This window comes from Aspergillus ibericus (assembly GCF_003184845.1).
Source record: "Aspergillus ibericus CBS 121593 unplaced genomic scaffold BO80scaffold_6, whole genome shotgun sequence".
In the NCBI taxonomy this organism is placed as follows: domain Eukaryota; kingdom Fungi; phylum Ascomycota; class Eurotiomycetes; order Eurotiales; family Aspergillaceae; genus Aspergillus; species Aspergillus ibericus.
Genome location: NW_020292104.1, coordinates 81,378 through 109,093, shown reverse-complemented (window position 1 = coordinate 109,093; position 27,716 = coordinate 81,378). Strand labels below are relative to the sequence as shown.

General features: G+C 52.3%; 9 protein-coding genes across 9 annotated transcripts; 4 read left to right on the top strand and 5 right to left on the bottom strand.

The window, feature by feature from the left end:
* Nucleotides 1–327: 327 nt before the first annotated feature.
* BO80DRAFT_232345 (uncharacterized protein) lies at nucleotides 328–4,357 on the bottom strand. Its single transcript, XM_025714484.1, has 2 exons — nucleotides 3,519–4,357; nucleotides 328–3,441 (listed from the first exon to the last, which is right to left on the bottom strand). Exons 1-2 carry the CDS (start codon nucleotides 4,118–4,120, stop codon nucleotides 570–572), a joined length of 3,474 nt encoding a protein of 1,157 aa, XP_025578620.1. The 5' UTR covers nucleotides 4,121–4,357; the 3' UTR covers nucleotides 328–569.
* Nucleotides 4,358–9,605: 5,248 nt separating this feature from the next.
* On the top strand, nucleotides 9,606–13,605 carry BO80DRAFT_232048 (uncharacterized protein). The gene is made up of 5 exons (XM_025714481.1): nucleotides 9,606–12,594; nucleotides 12,644–12,841; nucleotides 12,904–12,955; nucleotides 13,017–13,363; nucleotides 13,420–13,605. Exons 1-5 carry the CDS (start codon nucleotides 9,855–9,857, stop codon nucleotides 13,491–13,493), a joined length of 3,411 nt encoding a protein of 1,136 aa, XP_025578619.1. The 5' UTR covers nucleotides 9,606–9,854; the 3' UTR covers nucleotides 13,494–13,605.
* A 112-nt stretch (nucleotides 13,606–13,717) lies between these two features.
* On the top strand, nucleotides 13,718–14,980 carry BO80DRAFT_441758 (cystathionine gamma-synthase; the record flags this gene model as incomplete). The annotated part of the gene is made up of 2 exons (XM_025721219.1): nucleotides 13,718–13,879; nucleotides 13,943–14,980. 2 exons carry the CDS (start codon nucleotides 13,718–13,720, stop codon nucleotides 14,978–14,980), a joined length of 1,200 nt encoding a protein of 399 aa, XP_025578618.1.
* Nucleotides 14,981–15,402: 422 nt separating this feature from the next.
* Nucleotides 15,403–15,675, top strand: BO80DRAFT_347585 (uncharacterized protein; the record flags this gene model as incomplete). The annotated part of the gene is made up of 1 exon (XM_025715429.1): nucleotides 15,403–15,675. The coding sequence occupies one exon, from the start codon at nucleotides 15,403–15,405 to the stop codon at nucleotides 15,673–15,675; it is 273 nt and encodes a 90-aa protein (XP_025578617.1).
* A 40-nt stretch (nucleotides 15,676–15,715) lies between these two features.
* BO80DRAFT_422135 (uncharacterized protein) lies at nucleotides 15,716–17,169 on the bottom strand. The gene is made up of 3 exons (XM_025718749.1): nucleotides 16,543–17,169; nucleotides 16,161–16,489; nucleotides 15,716–16,101 (listed from the first exon to the last, which is right to left on the bottom strand). The coding sequence occupies exons 1-3, from the start codon at nucleotides 16,699–16,701 to the stop codon at nucleotides 16,011–16,013; spliced, it is 579 nt and encodes a 192-aa protein (XP_025578616.1). The 5' UTR covers nucleotides 16,702–17,169; the 3' UTR covers nucleotides 15,716–16,010.
* A 366-nt stretch (nucleotides 17,170–17,535) lies between these two features.
* On the bottom strand, nucleotides 17,536–19,481 carry BO80DRAFT_484630 (FAD-binding oxidoreductase; the record flags this gene model as incomplete). The annotated part of the gene is made up of 7 exons (XM_025723474.1): nucleotides 17,536–18,028; nucleotides 18,080–18,275; nucleotides 18,322–18,350; nucleotides 18,400–18,651; nucleotides 18,699–18,784; nucleotides 18,828–18,941; nucleotides 18,989–19,481. The coding sequence occupies 7 exons, from the start codon at nucleotides 19,479–19,481 to the stop codon at nucleotides 17,711–17,713; spliced, it is 1,488 nt and encodes a 495-aa protein (XP_025578615.1). The 3' UTR covers nucleotides 17,536–17,710.
* Nucleotides 19,482–20,264: 783 nt separating this feature from the next.
* BO80DRAFT_491043 (cytochrome P450) lies at nucleotides 20,265–22,107 on the bottom strand (the record flags this gene model as incomplete). Its single annotated transcript, XM_025723675.1, has 5 exons — nucleotides 20,265–20,539; nucleotides 20,621–20,787; nucleotides 20,843–20,950; nucleotides 21,016–21,869; nucleotides 21,918–22,107. 5 exons carry the CDS (start codon nucleotides 22,105–22,107, stop codon nucleotides 20,368–20,370), a joined length of 1,491 nt encoding a protein of 496 aa, XP_025578614.1. The 3' UTR covers nucleotides 20,265–20,367.
* Nucleotides 22,108–24,212: 2,105 nt separating this feature from the next.
* Nucleotides 24,213–26,270, bottom strand: BO80DRAFT_347430 (acyl-CoA synthetase; the record flags this gene model as incomplete). Its single annotated transcript, XM_025715420.1, has 5 exons — nucleotides 24,213–24,253; nucleotides 24,304–24,533; nucleotides 24,591–25,494; nucleotides 25,534–25,848; nucleotides 25,907–26,270. The coding sequence occupies 5 exons, from the start codon at nucleotides 26,268–26,270 to the stop codon at nucleotides 24,213–24,215; spliced, it is 1,854 nt and encodes a 617-aa protein (XP_025578613.1).
* Nucleotides 26,271–26,828: 558 nt separating this feature from the next.
* Nucleotides 26,829–27,339, top strand: BO80DRAFT_347570 (BolA family protein; the record flags this gene model as incomplete). The annotated part of the gene is made up of 3 exons (XM_025715428.1): nucleotides 26,829–26,942; nucleotides 26,999–27,105; nucleotides 27,165–27,339. 3 exons carry the CDS (start codon nucleotides 26,829–26,831, stop codon nucleotides 27,337–27,339), a joined length of 396 nt encoding a protein of 131 aa, XP_025578612.1.
* Between the last annotated feature and the right edge of the window lie 377 nt (nucleotides 27,340–27,716).

Sequence of the window (27,716 nt, the reverse complement as noted above, 5' to 3'; positions counted from 1 at the left end):
ATTCGGAGATCGTGGGGACGGCGTGCATACCGAGTCCTGGTCGGGTGGATCTGGCACCCGTCACAGTCAGACCACCCACCATACATAGTTACATAGGGTTCTAGAAGTACCGTTGAACTGGCAGGGTTGGTATTTTGACATTATCGCACACTCCTGGCCTTCTCCAAGGTCCGCCCACTATAGTTAAATAGAACTATTGCCTAAGATTTCATACATGAAAAGAAACCGCCAACCTATACAAGATGCGACGCTGGGATTGCTATGAAAACAAACGGCCGGTCCCGACCCGGGCGGGACGGGGGTTGCAAAGGATCCCCGAACCAACAAGTAGGGAGGGTGACCTCGGCCACAATGCAAGAGCAGGGAAATGGGGACAGGAGAGCGCTGGATAGGAGATCAAATAAAATAAATATAAGGAGAATGGAAACGGAAAAATGAGACACGCTGGCCAGCAGAATGCTGCAGGATCCGGTTGCATATGTAACGGAAATCCAACCCATATATCACAAACTCCTTGCACAAAATCCTTTTGGGGGGGCGACAGAGATAGGAAAGGAAATTCGTCATCCTCAGCGTGCCTCGCCGGTGTGATGTGCCTCATCCACCAGTTCGGCGGCGCTGCCCGCGAACGAGGGCTCATCCGGGCTGGCTTCGTGGATATTATCCTGGGTGCGGAACTGCGCAACATAGCCCATGCTGGATGGACGCTCAATCCGGATACTTCCATCGTTCACACGACGGCTAGAGGTCGTGGAAGCGGACGTCGACGCAATGGAGAAATTGCGATCTCGCGAGGGTGAGCTGGTGGCACTGAACGGTAGCCGACTGGTGACTGAGGCTGAGGGGTGTAGTTGACTGGAAGGATGAACCGATGGTTCGTGCCTGTTACCGAGCTCAGCTGATTCCCCAATAGCTGTCTCTGTGACCGAGAGGGATTTCTGCGCCAAATCCTGCTCTTCCGGAGCCAAGGAACCTATAGAGCCCTGACGCCCGGCACCTGGTCGAGCAGAAGAGGGCGACTGGGAGCTATACAGAGAGCCCACGCGACTTGGGAGCTCGATGTCGCCGCCCGTCTCCACCTGTGGCAGAACAGCCTGCGTCTCCGTAGATCGCTCGTTACCGTCGCCATCTGAATCGCGGTACTGAGCATCGGTTTCCGAGATCTCACGAGTTTCCCCTGCAGCGCCCTGTTCCTCGGGCTCGTCTCTGTAAGGTTCATGGTCATCATGAAATTCCTCGCCTTCCGGGAAAAGACCAGGCGGTGGCGCTCTACTACTGCGCACAACCTCAAAGCCTTTTCCTTTTTCCTTGGTCTTTCCCCTAAACAGGCTGCGGAAAAAGCCGGTGGCAGAAGAAACCGGGCCGGTGGGATCAGCCGGGCCCGTCTTCAATTTGCGAGTGCCTGACTGGGACAACGGAGGCCCGCGTACTCGGTAGTAGAAGTCGACTTCACGAACTGCATAATCCTTCCTTGACTGGCGAGGGTCGTCAAGATCGAGGTCATCCTTGGGTGCGGGGATATATGCGGGAATCGGCGTGCCTCTGCCAGAGATCGAGGGTCCTTCGATGATATCATCATCTATGTCCCCGTAGCTGGCTGACCTTCGCGTATGTCGTGATGATCTACCCTTCTCTCCGGCAGCTCCCATGTCTACCACCTTTTTGCGGGGCCTAGGAGGTCGGTAGTAAGGGTCATGCGGATGCATGGGAAAGACGGGACCGCTCTTGGGGGAGTTGCTTCCCGGAGTATGATACCCGGCTGCAGCAAATCCCCCCGGCGTCGAGGGTGTAAAGAACCCGCTGCTGTTCGCCCGACTGTGCGTTCCCCCGTGTGCACTTCCCGAGTCAAAAATCGCGCTAGCTCGCCCTTCACTTGCACCGGCTCGGTTCAAAAGCATGGCGGAGCTTCCCGAAAGACTGCGGGGTCGGGATCCATCGAACTGCGACGATAGTCGGTCGTCTGTGTGTGCTAGCATCGCAGCTTCGGAGCCCATGCTTTGACGGGTGGCGACGCTTTGTCTGGGTACGCGCCGTGAGAGTTGCCGCATACCAAAAACCTTGACAAGGCCACCTCGAGTAACGCCCCCCTCGTAGCCTCCCGCACCAGCAAGACGTGCAATGACCTCAATAAAGGTCTGCAGAGCGTTCAAGAAGAAGCCAAAGACCATGACTAGCGCATGCAAGAAAAGTATGACATACCCGATCCAACCTCGAGCGGCCTGTGAGATACGCAAGGAAGGAACAAAGACGACGCTGAGTAGGATGGTCAGGAATCGAACGATGGAGAAACAGGCCTGGTAGAGGTTCATCGAAGTTGGCGATGGGTACGGTTTGAAGGCGATTAGTGTTAGAATAGACACCACCTCGCAGATAGCGAGCAGCACGATCTGGGCAATGCCGGATGGCTGCAGCGCCCCAATCGCAATACCACGAACGAACGTTAGAAAGATTGGGACCAACGCGAAGGCAGCTGCATCATCACAATAGGTGTTGTAGAGCGGGCCATAGAGGAGCACAGTCGGAAGGTCATCGAAGAGGTACGACTTCGGCCGGGTAGTTGCAATTAGCCGGACTGTCCACAGCGAAAAGGCTACCAAGATCAGTATGACCACAGCTGCTAGCGCAACAGAGTATGCTGGGGATTGGCCGGCGATGACCAGCTGAAAAAATGATATCGAGACAAGCGGTAGAAGTAGATAATTGAAGACGATCCGGATGACATTCCCGACCGTAAAGGGCATGTTCTTGGAACGAAGGTCCTGATCCGGATTGTTGGCAATCGTACGATGGAGCCAACGTAGCCCAAAAGCTATCTGGATCAGAACCGTGATCACGGCCACAATGACAAGTAGCCAAACCATCATTCCCGGCCAAATATCACGCGCTGCAGGCATGCCGACATATTGATCCAACCTGTCCAAACCATACGTAGAATTGACGGTATAAACGCCATCTTTAACAGGCATTTGCTCTTGTCCAGGGTCCAAGAAACTCTGGTTGAACATGAGTACAGACCAGGCAACTTGGCTAATCGCAGGCTGGTAAAAACCAGGGTAATTCAGCGATAGGGAACCGGTCAAGACCGCAAACTGAATGTATTGTAGGCAATCGCCAAAACCAGGTGTGACAAGTCGGAGAACATCCTCATCACGACCGTAGTTGCTGGTCCAATGAAAAGGATCAGTGGTGCCCCATGGGCTATATATCGCCGCCATTACAGTAGCGATTCCTACCAGTATAAGGATCACAAGGGGAACATAGGATAACGTGTTCCTCAGAGATGTTCCCAGGTCCGGGGTAATGTCAACTGAAATACACGCGAGCTTCGTAGCGGCTTTGTCGCCAGATTCGACCAAAATTTTCGATGACAAGGTCGAGAAGCGGTACGATGATAGCATATCATGCTCAATAGAGAAGGCGCGCAAAGCAGATAGGTCCGACCTATTACGATGGCATGGTTTCCATTAGTCGCTGTGCGGTTGGGAGGGGAATGGCGTCAAAGGAAGGAAATAGCTCACGCGTTAACATAGAAGACGGGACCCAGGGGGCAAGACCCCTGAAAGACCGATTGACAGAACTGTGACGCGTCATGATAGGGATTGAAACTAAGGACGTCGATTGAAGGCAGAAGCGTTGTGTACATATCATTAGAGGTATCCACATTCACAATCTTTCCTACAGTATCGTTCGGGTTCGACCACTGGGGATCATCCGGGGCTGGATAGGTCTCTCCATTGGCAGTTCCTGAGACGTTACCGTAGATCGATATGTTTAGGGGGTGGAGAGAGTTATGTAGGTCGAAGACGACGGAGACGTCAAGCGGGACGAATTGCAGTTGTAGTGGGTTTGATTCGATTGTGGTGGCAGGCAAGCAGTTCTCGAAATTCACCAAGGCAGCATAGGTCGCAGGTATCCACGATATCAACAGCACGAACAACATCAACCCAGCACTGCCAACCCACGGTCGATCTTTACGCTGCCATCGTCGTCGTGCCGTTTGTTTCCCCGAACGAATATAAGAGACTTCCTGCCCCACTCCTGAACCTGGAGTGCCGCATCGTTGGGCGACGACCGTCGGTCCTGAATCACAGTGCCATCTCGCGTCGCGACGTACAGACATTTCGGCCGTAGGGTGCGATCGGGATGACCTCCTCGGGGAGGTCAGTCCCCTCGTAGATGATTCAATCCACGTTGTTCAGCCGGTGTCGAAGAACGTTGATGATCCTAGGACCTTAGGTACCAGATAAGGCTTCGAGTATGCGACCCTCCCCAGTCAGATGCAACGAGCGACCGAACGCCAAGCGGGATAGATGTAGCGAGTCGCGAGGGAAAGGAAAATCGGATAGGGTGAATGGCAAGGAGGCGTGTGGTAGGGCTATTCGAGAACAGGAGTGGATTACTCCTCGATCTCCCCCAAGTTGGCGATGTAGGGGATGCGCACCATCACTTCGGGGGTCGGCGGGGAGGGGATGGCCCAGGTCGGAAGGTGAGCAAGTAAACACGGGAAGTCGGCAGTGGTTGGCGAGAAAACGAGTGGAAGACCGATACGACGATAAGCTGTTTAGACTTCGGGCTGGCAAAGCAGCTCGCGGGGGGGTCAGTGACAAGGGAAAAGGATGAAGGGTAAAGAAAAAAAAAAGGTTGGCATGATTGGTATGCGAGGCCCCCCAGCTCGGGCTGAGCGAAGGCCCATCGATCCATCCACCATCAGCCGGACTTGCTGACTGCGCCGCCATGTTTGCTCGCTTTGCTCCCGCACCCCCGGGGAGCCACTGATTGGGGCGGTACTTACTGGATTGTACCTAGTGGGCGGTGGGCGGTGGGCGGTGACTTCTAAACTTGGAAGCCGCTAACCTGAGGAACCAAGTCCACCGGGTTACTGTTACCACACAGAACCTGATCTGCCTGGCCGGCCGTATCAACCGGAACTAGTTTCTCGGCCAGAGAGGCTCATGCTGGACGGTGTCTCACCCCATGCCACTTCGATTACCTGATGGTTACTGTTATCATTATGAATCGCTAACACCGCCTTTTCTGTCGCTTACTCTTACTTGGGAACATGACGGGCGGACAAATCCGGAATCCGATGCTCCATCATTGTGTAACCTGCCAGCCCACCAGTATCTATCTATCTATCTCCAGGGAAGGCCGGGAAGAACATCATCCCTTGCCGTCATACCGTGGATTCCCTTTGAGAAACACGACCCTCTGGTTGCTCCCTTCCCACGACCGCATACATGGCGATAACGTCCATTGTACCACCGCAGAATCCTCCTGCTCGTTTAGGCCCCATGAAACTCAAAATAACGGTCAGGTCTCAGTGAAGACTTTCTAGGCCTTTCTACATGGGTGGCCAGAAGGCCAAGAAAACCGAGAGTGAGACAGAACAATGTAGCCCTATACATAATGACAGGTGTGGATCCTGGCGTTTCTGATTCAGCCATGTCCCAGCCCGGTGCATCGTAATGTGGCTACATGCACCGTCTTCTCAGGTAGGCAAGCCTGTAGATGGTCTCTTACCTGAGGATCATGTGAGAAATTGAATCAACGGCGATATACTACAGTATGTACGGTGTGTGGGCTATGATCCGAACGAAAAGTAACATCGGGAAAGAAAGATCGCTTGGGGTAATGACAATGAAGCTAGAAGTTAGAACACGAACCCGGTAAGCTGTCCTGATAGTCAGGCTGGGTCCACCAACCACCGAGCAGCTCCCTCCAAGCTCCCAACTCCCAGGATCCTCCTGAGCATCCGGGTGGCTATGGATCTCAACCTAAGTAGGCTATTGATGGTTGATCCTACGATCGGTCCTTGCATCTCCCGAAGGCTTTGCCACTGAAGGATCATCGATAGCTACGAAGTACATACCATTCGAGCGACACCTCCCTGTTATGTACGACACATTTGTATTCTTATTCTTTTCCTCCTTTCTGAGATGCGGTCTTCCTTCTTTTATTAAGGGGAGGGGGGAGAAGTCTGAAAGAGAAAACGCAGTTGCCTAACAGCGGTAAATCGCGTCCCATGGAGTACAGCCAACACGTTCGCAAAAGCTTAGCATTGTTACTGGAAGCACTAACACCCTCGTATGATCGATCGTATTGAAATTGAATTGCTTTAGGTCACGTACTAGAGGCCACCTTGGGGGCCCTGAAGCTGAATCTCGTCTAGCTGCCACGAGTGTTTCTCATAGATGGATCAGAAAGGGAACATTGGTATGTGGGGGCGAGTATCCCACTACTGGCAATAATTTTCGCTCCTCTTAGAGGACTGACACGTTTGAGAGAATTTGAGGGGTTGGTGAGGAGTGAGGAGGTCATATATCTGTATACTAGTAGTAGTCACCTTAGCAATAACCACTCGGGACAGAACGACCGAGCACCAAAAGTGAAGCTCCAGAAATTCAATCCCTCCTGCCCGCATCATGCCCAGTCAGCGGTACCAATCGCTAGTATATATTCACATGTCACCCGATACTACGTAGTATCCAGCAGGGTTGCAGTCGGAGACCTTAGCCTGCTACCTTATTCTGGTACAGCTTACCTAGACGACTCTAAAAACGTCACTCTTTCGCCGATTGGCGGATAGGCAGGCCTTCCAAAGTTCTATCTGGTACTTAGTTCCCTGGCAGGTTATGCTGTACGACCATTGGCGATGCGCGGCTACGTACGTGCATGAGAGGTGTTGGTCGGCATCGATGAAAACGGAAAGCCGAGGACCTCACTGACCTCTTCGCCCGATCCATCCATCTCCATCAATGACTCGGGACAGGACATTTCAGGCACCAGGCACTTGCCGGGAACCTTTGATTCGCCCGGTAGCACATGAATGTTAACCATCCAGGAAGACCCTGAAAGAATGGGGGCCAATTTTATTGACCCATTTGGTGTACTTAATCCCATCATAACCGATGAAATTGCTATGTGTCTCGGAGAATTTCACTCACATCATAGGAGCGTTTACAAGTGGATACCCAAAGATAATGTTCGTCGATAAATTAGATGACAATGTAATTCTCGGAGTAGGTACTGCTATTGACCGTGTATCATCCGCATGGCCTGGTTCTGTTGTGTACGGAGTAGAGATTATCATACCGGTTATTTGTTTAGTAGCTGCGGAGTCAATAGCAGCGACATTTCTGTGCCAGGCAGCCACTGGGGCTGAAATAGCCGCTAGCTTTTCACTGCGTGGGGACCCTAACGAAATGGATTCAGTTCATTGCCTATGTGTATATCATCATTAGTGAACACTAGCCCATCGGCTGGTTGCTGTTCTGAGCAGCCAGTCCTGCGACGAAGCTTATTCGTCGGGGTCCTGAGCGGCCGAAAATTGCTCGAATAATTAGCCATTCATTGATCTACCGAGGGACTGGAGATAGCGCGACGGTTGCTCCGTAGCGAGGGCGGGAAATGATTGACCGGAGATGAGATCATTATGGCCCCCTTAGGAGAGGGTCCTAGGCAGTAGATTCTCCCTACCCATCATCCCATTCCTTGTTATGTTCAAAGGAAGCTTGAGGTAGAATCTGTTTGGATGGCGAAGCTATGTTGCTTGACCGAACGGTGCACTCTGACAAGAACATACTAGTAATGATTATATGTGCGGCATTTGAATTTCTTGGCAGGTCTGCATGTTCGGTGAGCTGATTGTATAGATACTTGTAGTGTTCCTATGGGCTACCCCTGCTATCTTAATGCAGGTCACACGTACGGAGTAAGTAGGGTAGGAACTAGTCGGAAAAAGCGCCTCTCTACCTAGATCGCAGCCTGACGCTTCAGCAGTTCAGATAGATAGATAGCCCCCAACGAACCATTCGAGGCTTCCATCTATCTAGTGCTTTGGCTCCACCTCTGTCAGACGCAAGGCAAGAAGCCCAGCCCGACGGATACCGGAATCAACTGAGCTACAGCAGCTAACAGAACCTACCTACATAGTACTCCGTACTCCGGTAGGTAGGGACGCATTTGGATTGAGTTCAGCAGGGCCGTTGTTCGTCCCCCTCGCAGCGGCACTACCCAAAAATCCCATGCGGACCAAGCGTGCAACGGTGCAAGGTTCGCCGGGGGCTCGTCAGCGGCCCACCGAGCAATCAGCAGCCTCACCCGAAGCAGGATAGGGTGGCGCGGGGCCTATCCCGAGCAGGTCTAGGGTCGTTTCAAACTGAGGGTCGGGGCCAGCCAACGGAACGCACTGGGGGGAGTGGGCTCCAATCACACGTCCCAGCCCAGATTGATCGCTTTTGCTGATAACAGGGGTTGTCTTTCTATTCGCTTTGATTCAACTTCAGTCTCACGAGTCCACGTCAGTTTCAACATGCTGCTGCGGTGCTGTCCGCGATGGGAAGTCGGGGTTAATAATAGTTGACGGCCGCAGCCATGGTCAGCCCGTCATCAGAGACACTCGACAGTCCGACATCCTGGGCAGGATGGAGCATTCTCACCACGAAGCTTGTAGGATAGCCGAGCGGAGAGGCGGTGCACAAGAATGTTGCGAGTGTTTACAATTTCCCAAGTTGACTCCTATGGATATTATTAGGGAGGACCCAGTGGTGGCCCCTGCAGCTAAACGATAGCAATTGACCTGCCATGCTCTCTTGCTTTATCCCCCGATTTTCCCCCACGTGATCGACGAAGTTTATGGTTCGTGGCCAGTCTGATTCGCCATTGGCATACAAGTTCACACAGTACTAGTAGTACGTAGGGGACTCGCACGCAAGCCCCGAGTATCCATCCATCATCGCGAGACAGTCTAGAAATAGCATCCACGAAAGGGCGGGGACCGACCACGTTGGCTGGGATTCCTGATAGCCCGAGGATTGGAGAGGTGGATTGAAGAATCGCAAGCGGTGGAACAGCACGGCGGAGATCCTCCCCTAGCCTGCCTGAGGTACCCGTCCCTCGGTCGGAGAGAGGTTTAATAGCACGGGGTCGTACCATCACTTGTCCCCATGTTCCTGATTGTTTGTGATCCTTTTCCTTCTCTCCCTTCCCCTTTCCTTCCCTCTCTTCTTTCGGTTCCTTGCCCGTGGCTGGAGCATTGCTCTACCTCTCTCTCTCTCCCCAGATATTGTGAGCAGCTGCTGGAACAGCTTTTTGTTTTTCTGCCCGTCCCTCTCTTCCTACAAGCTCATTCCCGCCTCCTTCTGCGGAGTCCAGGACCTACCTATAGTTACCGTCCTGAGAAGCTGGGAGCGCCAAACCCGCTCGCGCAGGCGTCTACTGACATCCTACCTTACGTTTTAGTTCCTTGGTTAGTTAATTACTGGCCTATGCCCCTCGGCCTAACCCCTGAAGCTTGCTCCCATAGTCCCCTTTGTTGCAGCTCCGTTTCTGAACGCTGTTTAATTGGTCTTGGTAGATCGCTCGTCTCCGAATCCCCACCAGACAACGACGGCAATCGCGCCGGTTCAGCCAGTGTCAGTACGAGCAACACCAATCTGCCTGGACAATCGCCCTGCACATTTCTTCGCCTGGGGTTTAATATCCGCTGGCTTGTCCTCACGCCGCGCGTCTCTATTCACTGCTGCGCAAACTATTAACCCAAGCGAGTCGCTTGCCCGCCGCCACTTCCCTCCCGTTCTAATTCTTCGTTGCCTTGAGCATTTACCGTGCCTGAATTACTAGTCACCCGCGACTGGCAGTGTCTTATTACGCTACGCTACGTATTTGCTCCACGGACTGTCTACGATAACCCCTGTCGATCCTCGACCTGCGCACAAGCACCTACGAGTCAAGGCGGGAGTACACACGGACAAGAACCGCATATACTTCGCACAGGCCTATCTCTTATTCCCTGCGATGCTCCATAGCAGGGCATATCGTATTGGAAAAGTGTACCTACCTTGAAATTGGTCGACATGTCTACGTCTACCGATGATCCTTTCGCCTTCATCGCTGGCGAACAGAAACCGGCGCCGGCTAAGAAGCCACACTGGAGGGAGAAACTGTTCTCAAAAGAGAAACGGCCCAAGGGATCTACAGACCAGCAGATCGAGGCTTTCCTCGGGCCCACTCGCTCGAAGTCCGTATCCTATGGAGCAGACCAGATCGCGCCTCCGCGACTGGACGCCGCTCACAGATGGCCGTCTGCCCAAGATGTCCTAAATGCGCCTTCGCTTCGTGATACTCCTCCGCCCGTGGACTTCACGAAGCCTCCCTTCAAAAGTCGCCGAAAGGGCTTGAAAGTGAAGTTTAGCAATCGGATGCCTGACTTGATCGGAGAAGGGGGCGATGAGACGGACACGCCGACTATGGAAATATCTCTATCTCGCAAGACCGCGCAAAACCAGGATCCTACTGAGCTGGGTGGTCTCGATGACCGCCAGCCTAAGCTTCCTCAACTTCGCCTTGACACTTCCTTTGGTGATAAAAACGGACCCACGCCTCAACAGAGAGATCCACAGAAGGGAATGAATGCAGAAGACTGGAAGCCATTGTTGCTACAGAACCCCCAGGATGCTGATTTCCTCATGACACTGAATTTGGGAGACAAAGGCTCCCGCTTGTCATTTCGTGCATCGCCTGAGTCCCATTCATTTGCCCAACGCATCCGGGACAAAATGCAAGCCGAGGAGGGGCGTGCTTTACAGCATCGATTGCCGGAGCCTCCCTCACCCGCCGAAGAAGCAGAGGTCCGAAGTCCAGCGGTAGCTGTTCCTGACAGTCCCAGTTCCACGTATGAGACGCCTCCTCTTTCTGAGACGGAGCCAAGCCCACCAGAGGATCCTTTTCGAGAACCCCCGGTTCCTCCTCACGTTGATCGCAGTCCAATTGATCGCAGCCCTGAGACCCCGGTCCATCCTTCCATACTTTCCCCTGGCGGAAGTACCCAGATCCTTTCCCCTCAGACACGCCACCCTATTCCCAAGATCGCCGAGCCCGATGGCCCTGCCCGTCCATCTAGTAGGGACAATCGCGACACTTCCCGGAGCCCTCAACCCCCTAAAATTTCGTTGCGGTCTATTGCTAATCAACTGGGTAACACTGCTTTCGCGGACTTGAAAGCGTATATGACGCAATTTAGAGGCCCCATTCAATCCTCGGCGGAAGATGCGAAGCCTATAACGGAGATCTCTCTCTCCGAATGGATGAGAGCTGCGGCATGGTGGTTTCTGCGGGGGAAGAAACAGCTGGAAGCTTATGCACGGTCTCGTCCTTCGAGCTCCGGAGCACGATCACCCCAGCAGAGCTCCACCGACAGTGCGAAACAAGCCATCATCGATCTTGCGAAAACCATGTGGATCAATGAGAACATTGTCCCCCAGCACGAGGAGGTGACACGCTATGGTGCAATGGGTATTGATGCTTTGATTGCCGTAGCCAGCACGACCGGGAATGTACAGTTGGCTGACCTCCTTGGCCTGCATCAGGCGATCATGAATCATTTACGTTCATTAGCCATGTCTATCAAGAGGAACAATATCCTAGTGGCAATTTCTTCCCAGGGGGATTCCGCAATCCCAATTGACACCAGTGTCTGGGTGCGCTATCCATCTTTTGCTGCGGACGTTTCCGCGGTCCTTTCTGGTGCAGCCACAAGGGCATCACTAATCGACATGCTGGGCAAGGGACCTTCCTTCGTGCAAATGATGCCTCTTGGCGATAGCAATCGCTATTTCAGTTATGGGAGCATGTTTGTCCATGTTTATGTCAGCTCTAGTGAAGATGAGATTGAGCAATTGACGATGCCTTGCGTATTGTCCATAATCCGTGATCGTGCCGACTGGTATGTGTTTGCGGCCATCACCAGCCAGAATGAACTGGTCAATGTCATGATCCAGTCGGACAGGAAAAAGGGCCCAACCTGGGATAGTGTGGATTGGCAAGTCCGATCGCACTCGATCCGGGTCAAGCTGCCCCGCGGTTTCGACTTGGATGTCGTGTTCCAGGAGGATGATTTCAAAAACATTTGGAACATTGTTCAATACACCCGGAAGACCGAAGCTGGCCTTCAGCGTGAGTCGGGTGAAACGGTTGTTTTCGAGAACACTCTTAAGTCGTTCCAGTACATTGACCCGGGCACGACCAAATCCTTCCCACCCGACCCTGTTGAACGGTGTCGGCTACGGCTATTTGAGAAGACCGTGACCATGACTGAGGGAACTGGCAATAGAAGCATGCATCAAGGCTTCCGCTTAGCGGTGCTCACGAGCCCCAAAGTCAAGACTCTCAGCAGTGTGCGTCATATTCTGGGGTCCAGCACACCGATTGTTTTCGGCCTGCTCCGAGGTGAGGATGGGGCACCGGCCCTGCTACTCAAGGTCAAGGAAGACGGGAGAACCCGGTCTATGCTCATGTCATTCTACGAGTTAAAAGATCGAACCACCATGCATTCTTTACTTCTCGGAATCCTGCCCCAGGACCGAGAAGTGAAATCGCCCGAAATTCCCATTCGTGCTTACACCATTGAACAACCGGCGGATCGCAACACTGGGCAGCTCGCCAAGGAACATCTCCAATTCCCTGCTGGTACCGTCTCGGTCATTGATCGGGCGCATTCGCACGTCGATCATGGGTACGGTCCAACGGTGTTATCAGAAAATCTGCGGGCTTTCATCGCAACCGAATGGGGTTCTGTAACGGACCGGATCAATCTCGGTATGTTCATCGGCCACAGCCCTTGGGAATGTCACTGACGAATCACTAGCACCTGGGGAATTGCGACTGGGCCTCGACATCAATAACCGGACGGGACTCAGTCTGTACCGACCTGGACAGAAAGACCTGACTGTTTCTGTCGCCGAGAATCTAATTTTGCCGGAGATGCCCGATAAATTGTCAAATTTCTTACAAATCGCCATGACGAAACCTATGATCCGACGATTTGACTTTATGTCGGTACAAGGTAACGATCTACTGCCCGTGAACATCCCTGGTATCAGCATCGGCCACTGACCTGTGTCTCAGACCTTCATACGTTTCAACAAGCTGTGACGGGGTACAAGGTACTGTTTGACAGGTACGTATGACTGGATGACCCTGCTGTCCGAGACGTTTCGGATCTAACATCCGGGCAACAGTGTTGCTTCGTCCTTTGCCATCTCACGACGTCGGATGGTGGTCCCAATCACCAAGAAATGGGAGTCCAGTCTGGCTCGGATCCAGGTCGTCCGACGAGAGCGGATTGTGCAGCTGGTGGTCTTCTTGAGTGACTTCCATCACGGCAAGTGCATGAATTTTGTTCTTAAAGGCACCGACACCCTGGAGAGCTTCGGCAAAGCCGGCAAATTCGGAGTCCGGATTGTGGATGCCAAGTTTGCTCTGCCGAAGACCGAAGATGATCCGGCATCAGACTTTGTGTCCCTGGACACGCCGGAATATCCCATGGAGCATGACGATATCTCAATCGCTTTTGACTCCGAGGCAGGTCTGTCGTCCCACCGCTCCCTTGCCACTCGTATGATGCTGATGCTTTGTTTCTAGACCGGACCAAGTTCCACGCGGCTGTGCCGGGGTCTGTCCGTGAGCCATCGAGGATGAGCTCGCTCCGTCGGTAAATTCGGGGCGCAACCCGAGTCCGTTTCCGTTTCCTGTCTCGTCATGCCACCCATCCAATCACCTCAACCCCCCACCCCATCACGTGCCGGTTCCCCGCTGTGGAGCTTCTCTCCTCGTTTCCCCCCCAGTCACTCTCTTCCTTAAGTCTCCGTCCGTCGACAAGCTCGCTTGCGTCCGCGGCCTGGTGGTTCCTCTTCCCATATTTTCCCATCAAGTGCACTCTATGGCTCCCGCCAATTGCCCAATGGGCCCCTCCACGCGTGCTTTGCATGCCGACGATGCCCTGAATGTGGTCTCGGATGTGGCTCCTCCCATGCATGTTGCCACTACATTCCGGTACTCTGACAACCCTGACGATCTGGTGCCGGTCGCGGACCTCAGTGGGGTATGTCCCTCGCTCGACGCAGTGCAACCTCGAGCTCGGTGCTAACGGTGGTGCGGTGTCTAGTATGACCAGGAGAAGACCACGCACATCTACTCTCGGCTGACTGCCCCCAATCCTACCCGGTTTGAAGCCATCTTGTCTTCTCTCCTTAATGGGGAGGCCATCAGCTACTCCTCGGGGCTGTCAGCCTTACATGCGGCACTGGTCCTGCTTAACCCCCGCCGAATTGCTATTGGAAACGGTTATCACGGATGCCACGGTGTGATTTCTCTGTTCACCCGCCTGACCGGACTTCAGAAGCTAGATCTAGACTGCCCTGCGGAACAGCTGGAGGCTGGCGATGTTATCCATCTGGAAACACCGGTCAACCCCGAGGGAACCGCCTTCAATATCCAAGCGTATGCTGAAAAGGCCCATTCACGAGGCGCTTATCTCATTGTCGATGGCACGTTTGCCCCGCCCTTTCTCCAAGAACCCTTCCAATGGGGCGCCGACTTGGTGATGCATTCGGGGACCAAATACTTTGGTGGACATAGTGATGTGCTTTGCGGGGTTCTTGCCACGCAGCGCAAGGACTGGGCGAGACAACTGTTCCAGGACCGGGTCTACTTGGGCAGCGTGATGGGAAACATGGAAAGCTGGTTAGGCGTTCGTAGCTTGCGGACTCTGGAAGTCCGAGTGCAGCGCCAGAGCCAGAACGCAACAAGCCTTGTGTCATGGCTGAATGGGGCGCTGCATGCGCCCAGTCCCGCTCCGGATAGCGATGAGGCTGTGGTTCAGCGCGCCCTTGAGCAGGTTTTCCATGCGAGCTTGCAGAAGGAGGATGAGTCGTGGTTGTTGAAGCAGATGCCTCGTGGGTTTGGCCCAGTGTTCTCGATCACCATGAAGACGGAGGACTTTGCGCGCAAGCTTCCGAGCAAGCTGGCTTTCTTCCAGCATGCCACCAGCCTTGGAGGCGTGGAAACGTTGATCGAGTGGCGGACGATGTCGGACGCGACCGTGGATCGCCGGTTACTGCGCATCAGTGTTGGATTGGAGAATTGGGAGGATCTCCGGCAGGATCTGGTGACCGCGTTTAGGGAATTAGTTGAGGATAAATAAGTTATATGATGATATCCTTCGAGATGCTCTGGGTACTCGGTTTACTGAGTGTACTCCGTAAATATGAACTTGATCTACAGTAGTTCCGGCTGAAGCACCAACTGGAGAATCCCGGCCTTATCAGCGGACCCCGCACGGCTTTGCTCCGTTTCTCCCCTCTTCTGCTCCCCTCTTCTCCAATCCACCTCCCAAGCTACGAGCTACAGACAACAATCTCAACCTCAACCTCCATGAACACCTACCCTACATCCTAAATAGGACTCCAACCCGCCATCCCTACAACCAACCAATCGGCCAACCCAACTCAACTACAGAAACAAAGCCACCCCACCTCACCTACCGCCCTCCCACCCAACCCCAAACAAAATCCCAACCCTCCCCACTCTCCAGAAAAGAAGAAAACTCCAACCAACAACCCCAAAATGAACAGCATCAACCCCCCCACCTTCCAAATCCACTACTTCGCCTCAGCATCCAGCTACACAGGCAAACAAACGGAACGACTCGCCGCCCCGCTGCCCCTCTCACTTCTCTTTGAGACCTTGGAATCGATGTACCCGGGTATTGGGGAAAAAGTGCTTTCGAGTTGTGGGGTGAGTTTGGGGGATGAGTATGTTGATGTGGTGGATGATGCGGGCGTCGTTATTGGCGAGGGGGATGAGGTTGCGGTCATTCCGCCGGTTAGTTCGGGGTGAGATTTTTTTTTGTGGGGGGGTTGAGAGGGGGGAGATATTGGGAGGGAGGGTTGTTTTTGATGGTTAGGTTTGTATACGTACAGGTACTGGGGTGCGTGAAGTCTGGAGTATTAGGGGAAACAGAGCAGGAGAAAGAGACAGGAAAAAGACAGGCGATGAAGAACACACACGGACGCAATAGGAAAGGAAGGAAAGAACAGACAGGAAAGGGAAATGAGCGCAAATCGAGTCTCCATCGCCGCCACCATCATTATCATCAACATTATACTCTCATCACCATCGTCATTATCCAGCAGATTATTTATGCATACGACTGCATCACACCGACGATCACATCAACCCTCCAACTTCTCCACGCCCGCATTCGCAGCCTTCTTCTGCCTCCAAAGCACGAGACCACAAATCCCCGAGATGAAGAACATGATACTGCACACATCCCACATGATTAGCCACGACCAGTTCTAACAGACCAGATATCAACTCACCACATGGCAATACACAATCCCCAAATAGACTTGGCCTCCAAACAAACCGCCTTCGTGCCGCCAATCCAGCTCGTATAATCCACACTTCCGCTCAAATCATCTAAATAACTGCCCAAATGCGTGGCAAATGTATACGCCGATGATCCGTCCCCTGTCACATCCTCGATCTTGTTGCACTGCAGATAGGATAGTGGCTTGCCGATGATGACTGAGACGACGATGACGGCAATCAGGATGAGAGTGTCGAGGATAGCGGTTGCTAGGAATGGGAGGATGTTGTCCACGAAGAGGATGGTGGTGATGAAGGCGTAGATCACGGCGATGCTGGTCTGCCATCAATTGATTAGGGTGTGTGGATTGAGAAGGGTTAGGATGGACTCACCACTGTGATGGTCCCGATGAAAATGGCGGGAGGGGAGGCGCTGTTGGAGACGATCTCGGCAATGAAGTTGGCCGTGAGGCCGATAATGGCGATGAGGGAACAGAGTTGGATGATGCGGGCGCAGAGAAAGGTCGCACCGAGGAGGCCGAAAAGTGCCATTTTACTATCTTTTTCTTTGACTGTAGCGTGGTCTGCCAACTTGTAGATGGATGTATATTAGCAGAGATTGTCTGTGGACGCTTCCAGAGGATGAGTGGTGTATCTTGAGCACACAAAGTAAGGACCGTGAAGACTGTTTAATATATCAAATCAAACAATCGGGCAAAGGAGCGTGGACAATCCGCTTCAAAGGAATGTGCAAAGAGAGTGTGAGAGAAGGTATCACGATCCGTATTAATATAAGCAAAGTAGGACAAGACCATGTAGACAAAGAGAAGACCTATCCCCAGACCAAGTCGTGACTTATATAGCTTCCATCTACAATAAATATATCAGCTCAAGTTCCAGACCCGACTAATTTAGCTACAGCCATGTTCTAGGTCCGATCGATTTCTCTTGGTATGAATCCCGCTCTCTCATTGCATGGTGAAGCGCCGACGGCACGGCACGTAGTAGTCTGGACTGACAATGGAAACAGGGTGCGCTTTGTTGGGGAAGTGAAGCGAGCGCTTACAAGATAGATGACACCTACCTGGCTGTACCTGTTTAGATACCAGCTAGCTAAGGAGGGAATGACTGCAGCTAGGAGCTCCGTGGGCTAGCTAGGGCTGTTGTTCTCCACTCCGGCGCTTGGAGACACAATCGCGGGTTTGTTCCTGGCCAACAGCCACGCGAGCTTATTTGAACCTGAGACCGCCAGCGTCTGGATGATTGGCGCGGAAGGTATATTAGATTAATTGCAGTGGAGGAGGAGCGGCTCAGCCTCGATTGTTTTATGCAGGGTTGCTTGATATCCAATCTCTGTGATAAATGGATGGAGGCGCCTGCAGTGCAGATCCCTGGCGCCCGGTCTTCGGGTGAGCCGCCTGTGGCTATATTAAGAATATGCATCTGGATGGATTGGGGTTCTGTGAAGGAGGATGCTGATTTACAATGTATGCTCGTGCTGGGGAAGGATGGAGACGGGCGGTTCCTGGACAGGTATTGGCTGTGAGGGACGCAGCCTCATCTACTCCAACCTCCAGCCACCGCTGGTCCGCTTTTGGAAGAAGCCCTCGGGGTCATATCGGCGTCTAGTTTGTCGGGCTTGTTCCGTCGTGCGCAAGCGCCCCCAGTAGTCCTGTGCGTAGTTGGCATCGTTCATGAAGAGGGGTCGGTAGGCGTTGGGTAACATGCCATTGTCAATGTAGTCGCTGGTGATGTTGTTGAACCCTTTGAAAGGGCTCTTGATGGCCGCATCGATCTTGTTGTCGGATTTGGAAAGCTCATAGGAAAAGTCAAGCTCGAGCACAATGTAGTCTTGGTCGATTGGGAAGTCGATCAGGTCCTACAATGCCCCTGCCTTAGTGGATGCTGGTGGTCTGACCGTGCGACTTACTCCGTCTCTCGCCTTGGCTTTGCTAGTGATGGCTTTGGGCATGGGTTGAAAGGCGAGTGTTCCAATCACGCCCGGGACACCAAGTACCGTTTTGGAAACGTTGTGCCAGTAGTCATGGTATGTCTGCATCACTTCTGCACCAACTGTTTTGTTGGGAAGGGGCATTGTCTCAGTAGCGATGACGTATCGCTTGCCACTAAATGGTCAGCGTGTGTTGAGATGGCTAGGCACATGGTACTTACGGTAAGATGAAGAAGTCGTTGTGTTTGAGCTACGCAGGATCAGCTTGCTTTAGCAGCCAATGTTGACAAACCACGAACCAGATCGTAATAGCTATTCCACGTCTTGGTGAGATCAAGTGGACCAATGGCTGTGAAATTGTCGAAAACGCCCTGGGGAGGCTTATGGTCATCATAGAACAGAAACATAATCCAGGTATCGAGTAGTGCGGTGCGCTCTGCCGTCATAATTATAGCAGCCTTGTCGTCCGGATAGTATTCGACGAAGTCTCGAAGCGCCTCCAGTATTTGAGGGCCTCTGTCTGATGCAAAGATGTAGTTTCCTCCCCAAACCTAGCAAGGTCAGCAGGATTCAACACATCAGGTATCATAAGGCGGACCTTGTGATCCTGTGGGTGTGTTTGCAAAGTGTATGCCGTGACTATGCCAAAGTTATTCCCCCCTCCCTTGAGTGAGTCGAAGAGGTCTGCCCATCAGTGAAAATCTACGAGCCATTCGTCAGAACATACCAGTGTTGACCTTCTTGTTTGCATTCACAACGGTCCCATTTCCTAGAACGACCTCGAAGTTAATGACGTTGTTTGCCGCCCACCCGTACTGTGAGCTCAGGAAGCTCATTCCGCCTACATACGTTAGAGTAAGGACGCTAGTTGCTAGAGCAAGCAAATACCTCCAAGCATGAATCCTCCGATACCCACTCCTGCCATACGCCCACCTACAAGTGTTCGACCAGTCCCATGTAATCCTTGATGGGCATCGCCCCACGACAGTCCAGGCCCGATGATTGCAGTTTGATCGTCAGAGTTAAAGAACACCTGGTCAAGGTTCTTGGTTGAAATGAGAAGACCGTCCTGGATGCTGGCAAAGCCACTGTTGGGCATATGCCCTCCGGACTTTACGGCGAAGAGAGTTTCGAAGTGGTGGAGCTCCTTCATGATCTGTGACATTTCTAGTGCGCTGGATGGAGCGGTGATACATAGTGGACGGAGGTCGCCACATGCAGCGGACCAGTATCTCCAAACATCAAGGTTGTAGTCTAAAGTCAGAGGCTCTTCGACTGTTATCCCGTCTGCTTTGAGCTTCGAGCATATGTCTGCAGCTGTCCGGGTAGCTAGAGCCATACTCAAGGCCAGAGTAGTCTGCCATACCGAGAGTTGATGCATGGTGCTTGAGGGAGACCGAGTCTTTTTAAAGAGACTTATTTGGTGTAAGTTGGCTTATACTGGGAAAGCCCGAACTAGGTGGATTTTGAGTCTGGATATATTTGTGTTTGCTATAAGCTGAAACTTGGTAGATTGTTGAGATTATGCAGATATTATATAGGACGAGACCATGGTAAAGAGGATCAGAAATCGAGGAGGACCCTGCCAACCACTGTAGAGCCAGTAAACCGTTAGCTTCTCAGCGTGTTCTCGTTTATGGAGGAACATATACTGCGTAATCCCTTTAAGCCAATTCTAGATGCGCACGCTCAAGCTGATCTTTCGATATCAGCCTTGGTAACACATGACTGTGCAAACCAAAAGACGAGAAACCGTAGCTTGGTTGAGGAGCTAAGGTGCTTAGAAGTCTGGAAGGAGCTAGTATATATATACTTGATCCCGTGAGATCGACTCATCGTCAAGAGCACAAGACTTGCTTGCTGGGGGTGGAGGGGAGAGGGGAAGCTCCTCAGTCAATGTCAATGGCCGGGGTCTGTAGTTCGATGCAGCTGCACCTTTCAAGAAGGGCCTCGTCAACCTGTAGGATTCGGACAAGAATTGTTGCTTGGGGGGTGAAAACCATTCGTCTGACCGCCCTGCCGCTGAGGGGTAGATATACTTTCTCCTTTCTTCTTTTTACACCGGGTATACTATCATCAAGGAGCTGACTTCCTTGACGACGGTGGATTCAAGTCTCATTTGTTACACCTAAAGACGAGTGTAGAGCATTTCTGGGTGATTTTTAACTCGTCAACCGAGGTTGTGCTCTATTTGGTGACATGATCTCCAACAGATGTCCATGTCGGAAAAGGCCAATCCATGTGACCACCGACTCCGCCATCCTCCTTCATTTAGTGACGCCGACTACTCGAACATCGAGCGTCCACACCCCTCTTTCTGGGCGCTGTACGACCATCTCACGTGTAAACTCCATATCCTTAGGCTGCGTCCCGTACAGTTCCAGGTCAAAGCGGCGCACAATGGACGCGAGAGTCATGTACAGCTCTGCATAGGCTAGGCTGGATATGCAGTCAGCTCGATTACTCATTGATAGCGAGCTGACGACCGGGCAATCTGGCTGAGATGTGGAGAACACTCACTTCATTCCAATACAGACTCTACTACCCCGTGTGAAAGGAACGAGATACCGGGTAAGATTGTCTCCTTGTTCAGCAGCTTCGATCCATCGCTCGGGGTTGAAGCTCTCTGGATTAGGGAATATGGCAGGGTTTCTGTGAATGAAATAACTGATGGTGCTGACCGGGGTCTTGCAGATTACAGTGTCAGCCAACCGTACTAATTTCCAGGCAGTCGATGCTCACGCCAGGTGGGATGCTGTGCCCCTGATAATATAGTGTCTCCGTGGGTGCGACTCGTGCTGGTCGCAAGGCTGCTGCTCCTAGTCGAAGGGCTTCGTTGACTATAGCCGTCTGCTCCATATCATCCCTGCAATTAGACATACGACTATCTCAATTATCCAGATTTGATAACTTACCAAGTACGGTAGCCGCTCCAGCTGTGGCCAGTTCGCTTCACTGGTTGGTGTTGGCATGACTTGTTGCAACTCTTGCCGGAGTTTGAGATACATATCCTTGTTGCGGAGAAGGTGATATATTGCAAATGTCAATGTCGCCGCTGTGCTTTCGGTTCCTCCGATCAGGACGATGAAGCTCTCGTCGCGCAGACGAGCTAGGGACCGCTCGGAAGTAGGGACGGAGGGGTCATTCAGAGCATGGTAGATCGTCCTTAGTTTCGAAGGACCGTGAAGCGATAGGGCTTCCTCTGATTGGTGTGCAATCTGTTCCTGCATATCGTAGACATTTGACAACGCTGGACGAATGAGGCGCATGAGTCGTCCAGGCAATGCCTTTGTTAACGTTGGAATACATGGGAAGAACCGGAACAGATGGCATGCACTAGTGCCCTCAGCCATGATCTCCCATACCATGTTTCTTTTCGCCAGGTCTCGGTCTTTCAGGTACCCGTTGTCTTGACCATAAAGGTAGTGCGTGATAATGTCGCCTGTCAGTGCAATCAAGGCAGTACTTAATGTGATCCCAGCTCGTTCTGTATGTGCCCGTTCAAGGTGCCACGATAGAAGAAATATCTTCTCATGAAGAATGTCCGAGAGCTCTGATACAGCTTTCTTTGAAAAGAACGGATTCAGTGGGGCTCGACGGGCCCGGTGAAGGTCATGGTCGATTGTTGCCAGCGCCGCATATGATGAAGCATAAGATGACACCAGGGACGGGTCCTTTTCGCGCTTTCGTCCACCACCAGCATAGATCTCGTCGTACATTGATGGATCAGAGATATGCACTTCTCGCGGGTTTATTCGCACAATTGGGCCTATCGGTATTCTCAGCATGTAATCCAACCAGGTCTGGTATTCTATACCGTATCTTCTATGCATGTTCTCAATCTCCCATATGAACTTTCCACCACGGATGACATTGTGGTAAAATTCGTGAAAGTGAGTGGCTGCTGCTATCTTGGGCCCTGGAATCTTGCTAAGAGGATGAAAGTAGATACGGTAGACAGTCCTCGTGAAGAGATAGACAAGTGGGAGAAGGAAAACGATGTACATTTTGAGTGGCCGTTAGTGTCCCCGCTCCATTGGAGGCGTTACTCTCATTAAGCTCACCTTCGTGGGCGTGGCCGCGCATAATATACTGACTATTCTCTCAGACATACTGCTAATGATCCCTGCATATATGACATGCATCCAGCTACGAACCCCTCAGATGACAAGGGCCAATGCCCAGCACACGTTGAGCACAGGCACAAGTGTCCGCCTAATGTGATGGATATCTTGGGCCAGACCTGACTCGACTCATGTCGCAATGATTAACCTTCCGCAAGGTACCTATCATATGGCTTCTGTTCCCATTGCGGCTGGATAAGGCCCCCCTGAGGCGAGCGAGCCGTTAACGGCCTTAAGACTTCGAGGGATGGTTCAAATATTCTGGGTGACGCCAAAGAGCCGCCCAAACCGGGTCAGTGTCACTAGGAAAAGCAAATGGGTCGTTGACGATCCCAATTTCCAACCCCGCTGGTCAGAAAGACGTTGCTGTCTTGATCTGCCGAGATCGTTGGGCCGGCGAACAGACACTGGCTTGCAGCTTGACAGCATCAGTGAGGCTCTCATGGCCTGATCATACTTCTGACGCTGACTTCTTGGGAAGAGGAGAGCCGCTATTCACAGATAACCAGTAACGAAGGTCACCCCAAACAGTGACAGTGGAGCTAGAGGGCTGTACTTCAGCACTCTGTATGCCTATCTAGTAGCTATGCTGCTAGCTCAGCTATTTATCCGAGCCACACAATTAGCCACTACCATCCGTTTGTCCGGCATGACAGTATCATATCCAAGTGATTACTGCGTTGTAGTGGTTCGTATGTACACTAGCGGTCAGTGCGGGTCACCGTGCTCTTCTGTTCACCCTATGGCCGTTGTCGCTAGCGCAAGTATACACCCTCAATTCCCTCCATTGTTCTGCATTCCCTCAGCACATCATCGCATCTAATCGACTAATGGTTACAGTACTACAACAGTCCAACGTCCACCAAAATAATCAGTAACAGCAACAGGGACACAAATCCATCCCCTCCCCTCCCCAATTTTCTTCACCCCAATCCCCTCCAAAACCCCACAAGACCTATCTCAACTTCATTGAGCACCACACATTCTCCTCCTATCAACAGCGTGCGCGGGGAAGAGGGGAGGTGCTCCCAGCCAGATGTTTGCTTCCGAACCACCGCTGCAAGGTCCTAGTCTACTCTATGTACAAGCAGGAAATTAATATTGACATAAGCCACATCCCAGGGATGTGATTACTGCATGCATAGGTGTTGTTTTAAAATGTTTGTTTATTCTCCGATTTCTCCTACAAGCCATACTGCATTGGTTCTCATAAGGGGTTGTGATTATCACAGTAGAAGAAGATAATTTCTGAATGACCAAATTAGAAGCAGGACCTATAGTAAAACAGTAAATTGTTGTTAAATATCGAACAGGAGTTATCTATCATATCCCTAACGACCGATGGTAGGAATGAGAAATGAGAAATGAGGGGGAACTTTCTCCTGCAGCAAGACGTGCAGCTATCACGTCGCCTCGCCTCGCCTCGCCTCGCCTCACCCGTGCTTTAACGGGGGCGGGATATTCCGCCAACGCCCACAGAATCAAACCAGATCCGAGTGGCTTAGCTATGTAAAGTAAGTAGCGGTGGGCTGGTAGAGCTATAGTACTCAGTACTACTGGATATTAGGCACCAGGCAACTGCTCCTGCTCCTGCTACTATCTGTCTAGGTGGGAGATATTTGGGGAAGGTAGCCTCGAAGGGGGCTTGCCTTACTGGGCTGTGGCGGTGGTGGTGTCTTGGCTGGTTTCGTCTTCTTGATGGCTCGGTTATTAGGACTCTGGGGAGACGAACCAATGTGAGTGGCTCTTTATTCCCCTACCTTGAGACATTAGGACCAGCAGCGTTTCCTTCCTTGTCACTTTCACTTCTAACTTGACACCCCAAAGGGACATGTGCACGTGTATATCCCCTACGGTCTGAATGGAACCTCATCCAATGCTACTCAGTATGCAAGACATCTCATCTATGTTCAGCGTACAGTCCACCATATATCCCAAGTCTAGGATCAGCGACATTATCACACATAGCATACCTTCACAAATCCTACCTAGATACCAAAAACCTCTTTCACGAGCGTCTTCTTATTGACTACAAAAGTATTAGCAATGACTGCTTGATCTTCAGATATAGACACTCACCCTTCCCCATCGCATTTCTCGGTATAGGCCCCTCCAGAACCTTCATTTCCTGTGGCATCTTGTAACTGGCGAGACGGTCCTTGAGGGCACGACGCATGTCCAAAGCACCCCATGTCTTGCCGTTGCGCCCGGCCGTCTTTGCTTCGGGTCTTAGAACGACAATAGCGGCTACTTTTTGACCCCATTGGTCGGAGGGAAGGCCGACGACAGCTGCTTCAGCGATCTGGGGACTGTTGAAGTTGGTTAGCGGATTGATTGGATTAGCTGGCAGCTGAATGAGGACTCACAGGGAAAGCAGTTCCCGCTCGACTTCCAGCGCACTGACTTTCTCGCCGCCGGTCTTGATAATGTCGACACTGCTACGGCCTTGAATAAAGTACATGGATCCTTGGGCCCATTCACCGCTGGTCCCTTTGCCGGCGTTGTCGACGACACGGCGTGTTGCGACATCTCCGGTCTTGAACCATTCGCCTTTGCCGTCCTCGCCGGGGACGAAGGACTCCTTGGTGGCTTTGTCATTGGCCCAGTATTCTTGGAAGATGGTTGGACCGCGAAGCTGGATCTCGCCTTCACGCTCTCGACCGTTGTTGTCGCGCTCTTCTCCGGCCTTGATGACCTCGTTGGTGTCTGTGTCTACCAGTCTTGCCTCCACGTATGGCAGTGGCCAGCCAACGCTACCATCAACGCGATCGGCAAAGTCCAGTCCACAACTGATGGCCATTCCGACCTCGGTCATTCCGTAGCGTTCCAGAAGAACGTTCCCATTGCTGAGATCCTGCCAGGCCTTTTTGGTTGGCGTTGGTAGGGCTGCGGAGCCGGAGATGTTGAGGCGCATGCTTTCGGGCGAGATGCCTTTCCGTGCCGCCTCCTGAATCTCGGGACTTAAGCCCGGGAACGAGGACAGCAACCGGTTGTAGATGGTGGGAACGGCAGTCAAGAATGTGATCTTGTCAGTCGTTGAAGGATTCGGTAGGAATGGAGCTGCCAGCCTCTTCCACACAGCATCGGTGTTGAAGGGAAACATGAACTCAATGGAGGATCCTGCCAGGATCGGAGTGACGATTGCATTGACAGTGCCATGGATGTGGTGCAGGGGAAGCAGATGAAGCAACCGATCTTCAGGGGTGTACTTCCACGCTTCGAGGAGAGATGCGGCTTGTGCTGTCAGCGCTGACTGAGGGATCAGTACACCTTTCTAATACCTGTTAGCCCAGCCTAGCTATCACAAACGCAGAGGTCTTGCCGGTCTATTGGTGGTGCCAGAAGTGTAGAGCATCATGCCACCACGAGATTTCGCATTGAGATCCTCCAATGACACAGACCCCGAATTATGAGCGCCAACTTTAATCTTCTCCTTGACAACCAGGACCGGTGTCCGATCCAGGTCCGCCTTGAGAAGGTCCTGCGCTTTCCCCGCATACTTTTCCGTAGCGACCAGCACCTTCGCCTGAGAATTATCCATAATATACTTCAATTCGCCAATGGGAAAGGCCGGGGAGAGCGGAAGGGCAATCGCATCGCTAGCAAGAATAGAAAGAAGCGTCACTAATACACAGTCAGCAAGGGCATTCCAACAGAGTATAGAGAGCAGGAAACACAGTACCTACGTAGTCGTAGCTATTTTCAGCCAGAAACGCGACCCTCTCGCCAGACAAGCCATCTTGTTTACCCCCAGCAGACTCAACTAGTTTTTCCTTCGCCTGCAGTACATCCGCAACCAAGTTGCCATATGTAAAGGAACGAGCAGACGCGCTGTGAACGACGGCGAGATTGGACTGATCGTGGTTGTGAAGAGCACGGAAGAGCGGTAGGTTCGGTAGGGACGAAAGCGATCGACGAATAACAGGCGACACTAAAGACCGGGGGCGATGGGTACAAGCTCTCCAAGCTCGAAGGGTCTGGAGCGGAGGTCGAGACGAGGCAGTTGAGCTCCGCGAGAGGAGCGGCATCAAGGTGCGTCCTGGCATATTTGCTGTGTTGACTGAGGTCCGTATAACATGACCCTCCGTCTCTATCTGTAGGGTTTATAAAGCCTCAATGATCCGGCATGCATACCCAAGGCAAAAGATTCAGGCGGATTGCAAGCGCGCGACGGACTGATGTCATTTGGGCGAGGAGGAAGCGCATCGGAGCTTTGCGGTCTCGGCTCGGCAACTTGGCGGTGCTTTGCTCCGGATATCGGTCCTTGACGCCGCTGAAACAGACATAGAAAGGCTAAGATAATGCATCGAACCAGTCAGGTCCAAGGCTCAGCCGTCCGTCCGGGAGAAAGATCGTGGAAGCTTCTATCTGACAGGGCCGAGGGGAAGAGGAGCAGCCATTCATCGATTGCTGTCGGACAACATGAACTAACCGTCGCTCCGCACCATTCCCGAAACAGTAACCCGCCCTCTCCGCCAATTGCGGCCACTCGATTCTCATCCATCAAGTCATCTCCAGACCCAGACCCTTTGCGCTCGTCGTTCAATCCTCCTTTTCCTTGCAATACAAAACCCCCAGACGGGTCTCCAGAACTACGCCCCTCAATGCTCCCCCGCACCAGCCTCCCAGGCTTCCTACCCCGCCGCCTGTTCTCCCTCACTGCTTCCAGAATGGCCTCCACCTCCGCTACCCCCATCGAAGATCTCATCCGGGAGAAGGTCCGCATAAGACATATCCATGATAGGTGATAGCGATGCTAATCCAAGTTTTCTAGGTCACCACCGCTTTCTCCCCCTCCACCCTCATCATCCGCAACGATTCTCATCTCCACGCGCATCATGCCGCCATGCGCGGAGCGACTTCCAAGGAAACTCACTTTCAGTTCGTCCATTCGCCCTTAAGCTCATATGATAAAAGCTGGTCTGATAGTCATGGTTTAGTGTCACAATCACCTCCCCCTCGTTCCAGTCGAAGCCCCAGCCCGCGCGCCACCGTATGGTCTATGCGTTGTTGAAGGAGGAGATGAGTCAGGAGGGAGGCATCCATGCGCTGCAGTTGCGGACAAAGACACCGGAGGAGGAAGAGCGGGAAAAGGAAAGACAGGCCCAGGCTTAGACGAGGAAGGGTTGATATTGTTCACTTGGTCTGCGATACCCACAATGCATATACAAAATCGAACAGGTGCGGCATCTAGGGCAGCGCCGTCATCACACCATACTCATTGGACACATTATTATTAAGGTAGTCGATTATTACATGATTCTAGCGCCAAAGTAGGGGCAACGAAGAGACTCTAATATATACACTGCGATAGCATCATGCGCATCCTAGCCAACGAGCAGCGACAGGGATCATCAGGCCGCATACGCCCCAAGACGCAGAAACTATACACGACCGATCAGTGGATACAGAACGACAGGCGACCAAACAAACAAAGGAGAGGATCGGCAGGTGACGTGCTTTTCAAACCAAGACAAACAAATGACAAAGTG

Bases quoted from the DNA above. Each gene is read 5' to 3' on its own strand.
- BO80DRAFT_232345 (XM_025714484.1), bottom strand. From the start codon at position 4,120: ATGTCTGTACGTCGCGACGCGAGATGGCACTGTGATTCAGGACCGACG. The intron at 3,442-3,518 runs GTGAGCTATTTC...CCATCGTAATAG, and splicing joins CCCGTCTTCTATGTTAACGC to GTCGGACCTATCTGCTTTGC.
- BO80DRAFT_232048 (XM_025714481.1), top strand. From the start codon at position 9,855: ATGTCTACGTCTACCGATGATCCTTTCGCCTTCATCGCTGGCGAACAG. The intron at 12,956-13,016 runs GTACGTATGACT...TCCGGGCAACAG, and splicing joins TACAAGGTACTGTTTGACAG to TGTTGCTTCGTCCTTTGCCA. The intron at 13,364-13,419 runs GTCTGTCGTCCC...CTTTGTTTCTAG, and splicing joins CGCTTTTGACTCCGAGGCAG to ACCGGACCAAGTTCCACGCG.
- BO80DRAFT_422135 (XM_025718749.1), bottom strand. From the start codon at position 16,701: ATGGCACTTTTCGGCCTCCTCGGTGCGACCTTTCTCTGCGCCCGCATC. The intron at 16,490-16,542 runs GTGAGTCCATCC...AATTGATGGCAG, and splicing joins TCATCGGGACCATCACAGTG to ACCAGCATCGCCGTGATCTA. The intron at 16,102-16,160 runs GTGAGTTGATAT...GGATGTGTGCAG, and splicing joins GGATTGTGTATTGCCATGTG to TATCATGTTCTTCATCTCGG.